This window comes from Myripristis murdjan, chromosome 14 (assembly GCF_902150065.1).
Source record: "Myripristis murdjan chromosome 14, fMyrMur1.1, whole genome shotgun sequence".
NCBI lineage: Eukaryota > Metazoa > Chordata > Actinopteri > Holocentriformes > Holocentridae > Myripristis > Myripristis murdjan.
The window spans coordinates 22314685-22327219 of record NC_043993.1 but is presented as its reverse complement, the minus strand read 5'-3'; the positions used below and the strand labels follow the sequence as shown (position 1 = coordinate 22327219).

Here is a 12535-nt window from a genome sequence, read left to right as displayed (position 1 = left end):
TTCAAATGGAAATACAATCAGAAGGCATATGCAAATCACACAGCTGCCATGTAGCTTGGGATACCTGGGCATAAATATTGCAGGAGGAAATGATATATGCAGAAATATGCATTTGACAAAAAAGAAATACATTTTAGAAGTGTATAACAGATTTATTTTGTTATGTCAAGTTGTGAGGATGTGAGAAGCCTGTTGTTCACCCATCTTGCCTTTTTCTGTTACTGATACAATTAAAATTGCTTCCTAACAGGATCCACAAAGAACGAGACCATAACAAAGTTCCTGCAGCTCTGTCTCTTCCCTCGTTGCATCTTCTCTGCCATCGATGCTGTGTACTGTGCCCGCTTTGTGGAGCTTGTCCACCAGCAAAAGACACCCAACTTCTGCACCCTGCTGTGCTATGACAGGGTAAGTTATTAAAGATGATGATGACGATGATGATGACGATACCTAAAGCAGTGGTGTTTTCAGTGGGGTCCAGGGACCACCAGGCGTACCTGTGGGGCTTCCAGGGTGTCCTCAGCAAAATGAGTAATAGCGTTGTTCACTATAATTCACTAGAAATTGTTATAATATAAAAAGATTATTATTACCATCTGATGTTTTAACCTCACCGCTTTGAATCAGTTTGTCACTGTTCAAGTATGGCATCTAGACCATGTAATACTTATCACAAACCAAAATATCTTCTCATATCAGGGTTCCTGTAGGGTAGAATTACATCAAAAGGTGGGTCCTGGTTTATTAAAGGTCAAATTTAGGGTCCACAACATGAAAAAGTTTGAAACCTCCAGAACTGAATCACATTTGTGTAGCACTTTTCTGCAAAATAAAAGGCTCTAGTAAAGAGAGTCCTTTTGCCGTTTTTCCAACATGACCTGCTCAGTAGAACATGCATAAAACCAAACATTTAATCTAAATGAAATTGTTGAAAATCAATTTAACAGCTTGACAGTGACTCAAGAGCACCAGATGTATCAGCCTAAAGCCACAAAAGGACACTAAATAACTACAGATTTTTCAAGGCCATTTCTGTAAAATTCAGAAAACACATCAGTTATGAAGATCTTTGTCACACTCTCCCACATCTGTTGCCAGTTGCGATGTATTAGTGGTTTCCTTTCATTCTCTGATGTTCAGTAAACATGCCATGTGTTGCTCCACAGGTGTTCTCTGCCATTATTTACACGGTGGCCAGCTGCACGGAGAATGAATCTCGCCGCTACGGACGCTTCCTCTGCTGCATGCTAGAGACAGTGACCCGCTGGCACAGCGACCGCGCAATCTATGAGAAGGTGTCCACCCATCTCTGTTCTCTACACTGCGTGTGTTATTTATTTGTTCTTAACATTTCCTATACAGTGTAAAAATGATGTTTTAGCCTGTAGGCTGAGCTGGTAATTGATTCGTCGGTTCTTGTTGCATCGTTACAGGAGTGCGGCAATTACCCCGGCTTCCTGACTATCTTCAGAGCCACAGGCTTTGATGGAGGAAACAAAGCAGATCAGCTGGATTATGAGAACTTCAGGCATGTGGTGCACAAATGGCACTACATGCTGACAAAAGTGAGCCCCCCCCCAACCTACCTTTGTCATTGTTTAGAAGCCTTCTTGGGGAAACTGTCTTTCGAAAATCCTGTGCAGATGTTGGGTGTTCAGCTCGCTGTTGCAGGTGTGCATTCATTAGTAATGATGTCCTCTGTCCCTCTGTGCCATTCAGGCTTCAGTTCACTGCCTGGAGACGGGAGAGTACACCCACATCCGGAACATCCTCATCGTGCTCACCAAGATCCTGCCCTGCTACCCCAAGGTCCTGAACCTGGGCCAGGCGCTAGAGTGCCGCGTCCACAAGATCTGTCTGGAGGAGAAGGAGAAGAGGCCAGACCTCTATGCCTTAGCAATGGGGTAACAGCATTGTGTGCAGTTCAGCTCGCTGCGGAGCGTACAGCTAACATAAGCAATGTGTTGTAAAAGTAATGTGGCAGCACTGGGAGTTTGTGTCCCGAAAAAAAGACATCTGTCTAGTTTGATTTTCTTTCCCAATTTCACAAGGTTGTGTTATCGTACAAGGCAGTATTGTTGTGGATGTTTATTAACACTTGCGCTCAGACACTTGCTTGGTTGTGAGATTTGTGTGTGTGCTGCTATGAAAAGGGATAGTTAGTCTTTGACGTGTTGTGGATGATTTTAACAGGTGCTGAGAGCAGGCAGTCGATCTTTTTTGTCACTTCTAGAGAAGATGGCACTGACAGTTTATTTTCTGTGATGTCCAGTACATCATGCAGGTCTAGCATGTCTGTTCTTCTTTTCTGTGGTGTTAATCGAGAGACTGTTATCTTCTACCCTACGTTACAAGATGTACTTTCAAGTCCACGCTTACAGATGGACACTGGCACCACGTGTGAATGTCCATTCTTGTTTATTTATAGGATTTTGCAGTATTTTATTTGACGCTTTGGTGGCTTAGAGGGATATTGATTCTGTCTCCTGATTTCCATTTTGTGGAAAACACTGTTGGTCTCAACCACTATTCTTGTCTGTGTGTATGTGTGTGTGTGTGTGTGTGTGTGCGCGCGGGGAAACACTGCTGATCAATGAACGGTTGAATTTTCTGTCTTGGTGTGTGAAGGTTATACTTGTTGCACTGTGCAAAGTTCTCTTGAGGTTGCTGTCTCCACCTCGTGTAAACCCTTTATGCGTCTTGCAGTTATTCAGGTCAGTTGAAAAGCCGGAAGGTCCACATGGTTCCCGAGAATGAATTTCATCATAAGGAGCAGCCAGTGCGCAGTGCCACCCCTGCCAATCAACAGAACGGGCCTGGCAGCACAGGAAAGCCTGCCACCAGCACAAGCAAGACAGAGGAGGGGCCATCCGAGGATGGGGGTGAGTGAACAGAGAAAATGCAGTACTGCTTTTAAGAGTGAAATCTTATATACTGTTGTATATTTCTGCAAGAACAACATCACACTTAACATGTAGAATGCATTACTTCACAATTCACGTTAAGACTGAACAATATGGTGAAATAAAAAAAATAGCCAAATTAAATTGCAGTCATTTTGACAGATCTAGCAAGTGTAAAACGATCCACAATTTTAATAGGAACGTTCATTTTTGCATCATTCCCATTTTTGATGGGGAAAAAACAAAATTGAAATGATGATGTGATTTTTGCTGGTGTCTGTATCAACCATGCATGTTTTCTTAAATCTTGAGAAAACACAAAATTTCATTTATAATGCTATTTTGTCATATTTTACATTTATCAAAAAAATGTTGCCCGTCCTGTTATAGATATTTTACTTTGCCATATTGTTATTTCAATAATATTTTGATTGATTGCTAAACCATAATTCAAAAGTAAGCCTTGCTTACTGTTACCGATGCATTGCTCTGAATCCAATACATTGTGTTAAAGTACAGGGGTTGCATGCACACTCATGAATTGAACATGCTTAGTAATTGTGAATATCCCTTTTTTCTGAAAGCATTTTTGTTTTTTCAAAATCAAAGTGCAGCAAAAATGTGTTTTGTATTTCTGCAGTCTAACTGTATTTAATCATTTTAATGTCAAAACGTCTGAGCTTTGAAGTCTTTGCATAGACGTCTGCATATAGTTTGCAAGAGCAGTGTATTATCTAGCATTGTCTGACTCGCTGTTTTATGTGTAATAGTTGATATGAATTTAACAAGCATGTCAGTGGTTATTCTGTCAGACACTGTGCTCATGCAACCTCTCAATTTAACATAGATCGGGGCAAGGACAAATCTCAGGGGACTGCAAAGCCAGTGAACAAAGCCAACAGTGCAGCGGCCAAAGTGACCACCAGCAATGGAAATGCTGCTCTTAACAGGTAGGCACAGAGCTGCTCAAGTGTCAGGCTCCTGCTGCTGAAAACTATCACCTTGGATGTGCCAAACTGATTTGTAACAAGCGTGGGTCCTCCACAGCTGGTGCCCAGGTGGCTTGGTACATGTCTGGGGAATGAAAGTAGTGGGAGAATGGGGTTTGTACATTTTCCCCTGAGGATGGCACTAGAGGGATGGTCATAAAGTCACCAGAGTTGACAGTATTCATGGTCTGGGGAGCATGAATGTGCTTCAAAGAATCCATGGCTGTCCACTCCACAGATTTTGATGGATCAAATTTTCCTTTTGGGAGTATAAATGAACTTGACAAATATGGCAATCTACTGATGAGATTTAGTGATATCTTGTGAGCAAATGTGACATTTTGGCCTGAGGGTGACACTGAAGGAAATGTCATGACGTCATCAAAATTGACAGGGTTCATCCTCTGAAGAGCATTAATGTGCTTACCCAATTTCATGGCAGTCTACCCAGTAGATATTGCCATATGTGGCCTTGGAGCTCTTGAAATCAATTTGCCCTTACTTAATGGTTAAAAAGTGAAATAAATGGTGTAAAATTGGTAGTTATGTTAAGAGATTTTGAATTAATGGAATTATGAATAAAAAAAAATCTGTTTATTTGCAGCACCAAAGCTGTTAAAGAACGGGACGACAAAGAGAAGAGTGGGAAGGAGAAAAAAGAGAAAAAGGAAAAGACGCCAGGCAGCACTCCAGAGACAAAAGGGGAGAACCGTCGGGAGAAGCAGAGGGATGAGAGAGCAGGAAAGGAGGAGCGGGCGGCACGCGAGGGTAAGGAGAAGACGCCCAAGGCAGACCGGGAGAAGCTCAAGGCCGAGGAGAAGAGTGGCAAAGAGGACAAGGCCAAAGCCGGCAACGGGGAGTCCAAGGAACCGTCCAGGGAGCGTGACGCCATCAAGGAGTCCAAGACCAAGGAGAAGGGAGACAGGAGCGCTGTGGTCGGGTCCCTCAAATCACCAGTTCCCAGATCAGAGTCTGCTGAATCTGAGAGGGGTGAGGAGAATTAATGATTGAACAGATGGTTACAACAGGCAATAATTTTTTGAAGGTTGAATATAGAGCTTTAATGAAAACTTTTATTTTCTTCTCTTTGCAGATCACAAAAGACGAAAGCTCGACAGTCACTCTTCACCGTCCCACTCCTCATCTGTTAAGGTTAGTATGGCCTGAGGAAGGCTGTGCCCGTTTCTTCTCTATCTGCCGGAGCGTTCCCAGCCGTTGCACATTCCAGCAGCCCTCAAGATCACCAAGGAGAGTTGTCGTTCATACAGGCGTGGCATCTGGAAAGCCCAACCAAAACCCATGGGAGATGGAAAGCATTCCATGGACATTAATGTAAAATTTTGCGGAATTGGAGGAGAAAACCTTCAAGGACTTAGCCAAGAGAATAATGTAAATAATGATTATTTTCATATTGAAATATTTCTATATTTTCATATTAATGAAAGCTGTCCTAGTGCCTTGGGAAGAAAGAAGTTTTTTTTTATGCATCTCTACATTCCCCGTGTGTTTTTTGCATTTGGAGAAAAATGTTCACCTCCAGTGAAATGGCTTTCCAATTCAGGAGCCCTCCCCTTTTTCCACTGGCAAGCCTAAAATGATTTTTTTTCTCCATTTTTTGGTGTGTTTTTTCCACTAAGAGCAGTATTTTACCATTTAAAATAGTGCCCAAGATTTTTTTTTTTTTTTTTTTTTTTTTTCCCGATGAGCTGAGAAGATTTCCTGGTTGAAGTGCTGTGAAGTATTTTGCCTTTCCCTTCAATATACCGGGAACCAGCGCAGAGTGGGATGTGTCCAGCAAATCACAGGAGCACCTTTCTGCCGCAGCTGAGTCACCTCTTCCCCCTTCTATCTCAGTTTGGTCAAACGGCCTGCATGCAGCCTTCGCTTCTACTCCAGATGCGTGCCAGGTCATTCCGACTGGCTCCTACAGCGGTATCCCCACAACTACCAGCCATCAGCATCAGCGTCCCCACTACCTCCCGACATGCATGCAGCGGAAAACCAGAGCCACCAGCAACCAAGACCAGCAGAGAAAACGAATGTCGCAGTTTTGAATCAGCCAAAAATACAGAGGAAAATAAAGCGAGCCTACCCCTACAAAGAGAGAAAGAGAATGAGGGGAAGGTGTGGGTGGATCCTGAATCGTCTGGAGCGTTGCCCAAACCACTGGAAGCTTGTGATAGGTCTTTGTTTTACCCTTCCACCAGAGAAATAGGCTCCCTGTGTCTTATCCATTCCTGAACTGTAAGTGACAGCAACAGTTACCTATTGTAGGGATGCAGTGAAGCACATAAACATTGAGTGATTTGTCTTATACACAAACACACACATAACACTCATTATTTACAGCACTTGCACTTTAGATGTATTAATATACCAGCTGCGCTGTAGGCCTTTTATAATATGCTGCCTGAAAACCCAGACATGTCTTTGTAGTTATAATAAGACTCCCATTTATTTTATATATGCTCAGGGTTTATCTATTTGTAGTATTGACATTCCAGATGTTGAGCCTATGAACTCTCCTCTGTAATAACCTTGTCAAAGCCTTAGTCCTTGAAGGTCAGAGGTCAAGGGAGAAGTATGCTGTTGGTCCGGCCAGCCCCGACTCCCCACCCCCCACCCCCTTCTTCCGACTCTCTACTGCTGTCTGACAACCTCCTCCCAACCCCCACCCCCCTCCCAGCTCATCTGTCATCTCCATTCATTCCTACAGGACAATAGCAACGAACCCAAGGATTCTGCATCCAAGGTTTGAACTGACTCTACTACTCGTTACCTTTTCTGCTTTCTCTGTCCAAGACTTTGTGCAGTTGTTGAGGAACAACTTGTTTTAGATGTCTGTAATTGTCTCCATGTTTCCATTTTTTCCCCCATAATAACACTTTATAATACGGAAAGTAGTAGTGCATCGATCCACATGTATCACCATCACTGTCAACTTGTACTAGACATTCATGTAGAGTTTTATTCACCAATTAAATTCACAGGGAAAGCTAGAACAGGGGTCTGTTGGACACTGAAAGACATGCTTTGGATGTACTCTGAGATTGTTCACTTTTTTTGCATGAACTTTTTCCTGGTCTAGTTGCCTCAAGATGTCTAAATCTAAAAAATAAATTTTAAGGGCCAAAATAATACAAGATATTGGGTATAATGCTACAGCAGATGAGTGAGGAAAATTGACAGTATTCAGTGTATTATGTTAATAATTTTAATGGTTGCTTGAAAGACATCTCCCTTCAAAGTGTCCCCTACATTTAGCACTCAGAACACATATGACAGAAATTTGTTGCAGTTAGCAAAAATCATAAGTATTTCTAGACAAAAATAGAATTTGAAACTACACATCATGGGTTTGTACATTTAATTAAACTGCCTTCTAGTGCTGCAGTAAAAATGGGATCATTTTAAATGGAAATAATTACTTAATATCAGTGATAGAAGAGGAGTATCAGCATCTGTTGAAAGAGGCAACTTGTCGTTGACTCTCCATTAGGGGTGTAACGACACACAAAAATCACGGTACGGTACATACCTCGGTTTTGAGGTCTCGATTCGGTACATTTTCGGTACAGTATGGGAACTAAATGCAAAACATAAAATTGCTTTAAACAAGCAATTTTATGTTTGTTAGGAACTTTATTGTAACATTATACAAAATATAGAAAAAAATAGAATACTGCTGCCAAGTGCTGGTAATAAGTTTTCCAATAAATATTCTCATTATAAACAAAATACATATAAAATTAGTTTTCCAATAAGTAAAATTTTCTCCAATGAACAAAAATATATATAAAATAAGTTTTCCAATAAATAAAGTATTCTCAAATAAACAAAATATATATAAAATATATATTTATAAAAACTCCGATGGCAGTTGTTATAGTTTTGGCCCGATCTGAACTGCTAGAGGCTGCTTAAATGCCGTAGTCAGCTGCGTTTGCACTAGGGTGTTTTTTTTTGTTTTTTTTTTTCTTGTACCAGGGATGGTCACATTCGGATGACGCCGTTTCAAATGAAATAGCCTGTTTGTCGTGTTGCCATGAACGTACCTGATCTCAGCTGAGCAATGTCGGCACACTGCCTTCATTTTATCCACTTGTTTTTTGTCCGTAGCAATATTTGACCAGGAAGCCGAAGTGTTCCCAAACAGGAGATTTTAACAACAAGGGACACTCTTCAAGCTCTAGTTTCTCGCTGGTGCCGGTTTCGCTAGCATTAGCCGCAGCCATGACATCAGTGGTCAGGCTTCAGGTCATGCTTCAGGTGTAGCTTATTATGCTTCTTCGAGAGAGACCAGACGCTTCCATGGCGTACTGCTGCCCTCTACTGTTTCGCACGTGTAGCTGCAGGTGGATATGGATAAATGAAAACGAAACTTATGTTCCTCCACCTATTATACTTGTGTGGTAACTCACCCGTGCTGCACACTTCTGTACCGAACCCAACGTCCTGTACCGAAAATTTTCAATACGAATACATGTACCGTTACACCCCTACTCTCCATTTATCTTTATATCTCTGTAGATGTTTGTTTACCTACAGATGGCATGATGATGGCTAAGGTTTTCGATACAAGAAGTGAATTATTTAGGAATTTTTTTGCAGCCATTAAGCTGCTGATTTTTTTTGGAAAAGGAAAACTGAAAATATTTCCAGTTCCATGTAGTAACCACCAAGCACTGTGTTGTGTTGTGTTGCATTCCATCAGGTACTATTTTAAAAACATCACGATGACCTCTCTCAGTGTAGGACCATATTCTCTGTTCAGACATCCATTCTGTGTTACTGTTTTTACAGGAAAAAATTAAAAGTGCTGTATATTTAAAATAAAATGTGACAAGTACACGTGGACAGGTTTCTTAAGGGGAAATTCTGGTTATTTTCAACTGATTAGTTTATTTTTGTCATGATGCCAATTGATTCAGGTCAAACCTTTAGCACTGATTTCACTGTAGCCTTCTGTGTAGCCCTGTTTGCTGGCAGTGCTGCTCTCAACACGATCTGACTGACCCAATGGAAACCAGAAAGACCCAAAGGGTGCACTTTTGAACATAACACTGCTTTTACCTGATGTTGCAGTAATCCATGGCCTGAAACTTTAGCATGTTGCAGTACTACATGTTATTTCAGCTAGTCTAGTGCTACGTTCCTGTTCAATGCCAAAACTCGAAGTACTGAACGATATTGAGATCCAGTCCCTTACTTTGCAGACACTGGACAAAATTTAAAAAAAAAATTAAATGCTTCTCTTTCCTACTATTTGAGTAGTGCAGGTGTCTGTGTACCAAAAAAGAAGAAAATCAAAATGTTTTTGTTTATTTCTGACATTTTTATTGGTTATTTGTTAGTTTTTATGGCATTTTGGGTAAAATCTTCAATGCTTATGAATTTGTTTTCAAGTAGGATATGTGAGAATATTGTACAGGGTCAGAAATCTCCCACCTGGTGTCACAAAGTGCAGAATTATGTCAACTGAAGTGGTAAAACCTATCAGGGTAACCATCAAAGTTGGACATCTAAGGTGATAAAAATCTAAATAAGCTGTTACAACCACACTAAAGCAATCAATTATACTTTTAAAAAGAAATCAAACTTCTAATTTTTATTCAAATAGGTCAATATATCAAAATTGAATATACTGAAAAACTGACAGTGTGGGGCAGAAAGATAATTTGTGATATTACCTGCATCGTATCAGAACCAGGATGCCCCCTGAAGTTTTGATTACTTCATCAGGGCTGTGCTGATGATGACCCAGTGGGATTATTTCTAAAAACAGATTATTTTGGATGTGGGCGTTCCAACAAGTGACTGCTTTCAAGATGAAGCAACAAAATCCCACTTGAGTTATTTTTTCTCGTTGATATGTGAAGTCTGCAGAGGAGTGGCAGGCAGCAGAATAAACAAGGAAGTGTGTGAGAAAAGTATCAGATGGGTGGGTAACTGAGCTGCTGTGTCAGAATCGCTCAGTCACAGCTATTTAAAGATGGGCAGCTGCAGTGTGTGTGTTACTTTGTGGAGAGGACATTTTAATCACTTTTTGTATTCAGCTTTTTGAGTTTCCATTGGCCTGGTCAGATTTCACTTCTACCTAGAAAAAACTTTGTAGTAAATGACAAAATCATGATCTTAATTGACTGGCATGATGGTAAAACTCCAGGGAGATGTGTGTCAATGTTGAAAATGGCCAGAAATCACTTAGAAGAACTCCATGATCTGTATTATTCAACAAAAAACTCCATCAGAGCATCCGTAGTTAGGCATTTCTGCTGAAAAATTTCTTTCAACCACTAGCCTATTGTTTACATTTAAACTAGCCTGTATGTACATTTCTTATGGTTTATTATTTGTTTGCAACAGTAACATTGTTCCATATTTTTAAATGTCTGAAAGAATTATATTCCAAATGTAATTAACTGTACTGAAACTATTCAGACAGCCATTGGATAACAAAGCAACAAACCATGAATAATACATTAGTTTTCTTGCATATTGGATTCATTTATGACCTAAGAATGCATATCTGGTGTTGTCTTTTGGGATAGTTTTACACTAAAAAAAAAAAGGTAAAGGGTTCCTATAACTAACTACACTGAAAAAAATGTTTTTTCTTTTTTTTTTTTTTTTTTTCCTTTTTTGTTCTATATATATAATTGTCTTCACAGCACCACATCAACTACAATTCAGTTGACCGGTCCAAGAGCAGAGAGAGGGAGATGGACAAGAAAGACTTAGAGAACACACAAGGCCGATCCAAAGAGAAGAAGGAAGAGAAGGATCGCAAAGACAGGAAGAGGGTGAGTGTTTAAAAAGCCCACAACTGTTTGTGAATTCTGTGTTTGAAAGGCTCATATTTTAGGTTTTATGTGCAGGTAAATGTCACATTTGTACTATTTAACACACTGTTCCACAAGAGTTATTGAGTCTTAAGCCATTTATTAATGCTACCTAGAGGGATCTATACACACCACCAGCTCATTCACGTCTTTAGAGAAACTGGTAAAAAAAAAAAAAAAAGTAACTCGAAATACATGTATATGCATGTATATCTTTTTCATGCCACTTTCATAAAATATACCTTTTCCATGTAGCTTTGTATTGTGTAGGCCAATAAAAAAGTCACACATAAGTTATCAAATAGATTAAGGAGACAGATTAATTTATGGCATGTTGAGGTAAATGTTCTGCAATAAATCAAATGAGGTTGGGAAGGATTTCTCCTTGGTATCGCTGATGTAGCTTGTCTTATCTGTCTCTCAGGACCACACTGTCACCGAACGTGAGATGAGCCAAGAATCCAAACGCAGAAAGGACGAGAATGGAACCAGTAAGTTGGCCCTCAACAAATCTCAAATCGACAGCGGTGCTCCTGCCCAGTCGGCAGAATGAAATTATGCTGTTTTACGTTTCTGCAAACCAACAAATATGTTGAAATTTCAGCGTTTCTGAACCAAACATATATTGTACATCAACAATTAGCCACTTTTATTTGCGTCATTAGCCACCAAAACCTCTTGGTTAATGTTAGGAAAAGGTCATGGTTAACTAACTCGGTACAATTAGCTGGCGAACCTTGCCTTTTTAAAAAACATCTCTCTCGACACAGGACTCAAACTCCAATCTGAGGAGAGAAAGTCCTGTTAATGGTGCCATCCACCCCTGTTTGTCATCACGTTATACTGCATCACCATCTTGACAATGTGACATTTCAACGTATGCTTGGTTTACAGAAACGTAAAATGCCAGTATTTTTTTTTTTTTTTTTTTTTTTCCTGGCGACTAGGCTGTGTGCCCACAAATGCATCTTAAACTGAATTTAATCCTCTCTATTCTGTTCTGTCTACTCTGTTCTGCCAGACTCCTCCAAAAACAGCAAGAGCACCAGTCCTTCCTCTGACTCGCCGCTCTCAGCTGAAAAAGAGAAGAGCAAGAGATCCAAATCTTCCAGCAAAGAGAAGGGCGAGTCTGTGAAACCTGAGAGAACTTCCTCTGGAGGCAAAAAGGTCAGTCTCACCCTTTTGTCTCTGGTTTGTAGAGCATATTTCCGCATATTCATGAGGCTTTAGTCTTACCATCCCTTGAAGTAACAATAAGGCACTTTGCTTTTTTGCAGAGTATATTTTTTTCATTTTCCTACCGCTAGATTTACATTTGAAGTACTAAACGTGCAAAGCAGTAGCTTTACCTTTATTACTCATGTCATTGTGTTTTTTCTTGCTGCCAGAAACCGTTGTTTTAATTGACACTTTTGTCCGTGTGCCTCAGGAGTCCAGACATGATAAAGAGAAATCCGACAAGAAAGAGAAGAGGGACAGCAGTGGCGGGAAGGAAGAAAAAAAACAATATCCTTAAATGTATTGAGTGACACGTACATCAAAACTGGGGCTGCTTTGTACTGACTTAAAAGCCCAATTTTTACACTTAAGTTTGCAGTTAGCAGCTTTTTTTGTAATTTTTTTTTTTTTTTTTTTTTTTTTTTAAAGGAGAGCGCCAGGTCTCTTGTATTTGATGTTTATTGAAATAGTAGAAATAATGGGAGGAATTAAAATGAAAGGGACACAGAATAGAAGATGTAAGCAAAGTGTAGAGGCCACCCATAAAAAAATTCTAATATTGCTTCCATTTTTATCCATTACA

General features: G+C 40.1%; 1 protein-coding gene across 3 annotated transcripts in view; it reads left to right on the top strand.

Annotated features, from left to right (window-relative positions):
* The window catches only part of thoc2 (THO complex 2), a 42791-nt gene that overhangs the window by 27741 nt on the left and 2515 nt on the right, over positions 1 to 12535 (top strand). For 2 of the 3 annotated variants that reach the window (XM_030068557.1, XM_030068556.1), the window contains exons 25-37: positions 251 to 408; positions 1167 to 1325; positions 1434 to 1565; positions 1720 to 1904; positions 2707 to 2882; positions 3751 to 3853; positions 4497 to 4882; positions 4986 to 5044; positions 6609 to 6644; positions 10564 to 10695; positions 11159 to 11225; positions 11756 to 11901; positions 12164 to 12240. In XM_030068557.1, the coding sequence (XP_029924417.1) occupies positions 251 to 408; positions 1167 to 1325; positions 1434 to 1565; positions 1720 to 1904; positions 2707 to 2882; positions 3751 to 3853; positions 4497 to 4882; positions 4986 to 5044; positions 6609 to 6644; positions 10564 to 10695; positions 11159 to 11225; positions 11756 to 11901; positions 12164 to 12240 (1816 nt within the window). The remainder of the gene's footprint in view (positions 1 to 250; positions 409 to 1166; positions 1326 to 1433; positions 1566 to 1719; positions 1905 to 2706; positions 2883 to 3750; positions 3854 to 4496; positions 4883 to 4985; positions 5045 to 6608; positions 6645 to 10563; positions 10696 to 11158; positions 11226 to 11755; positions 11902 to 12163; positions 12241 to 12535) is intronic. The other variant, XM_030068559.1, reaches the window with a different exon arrangement.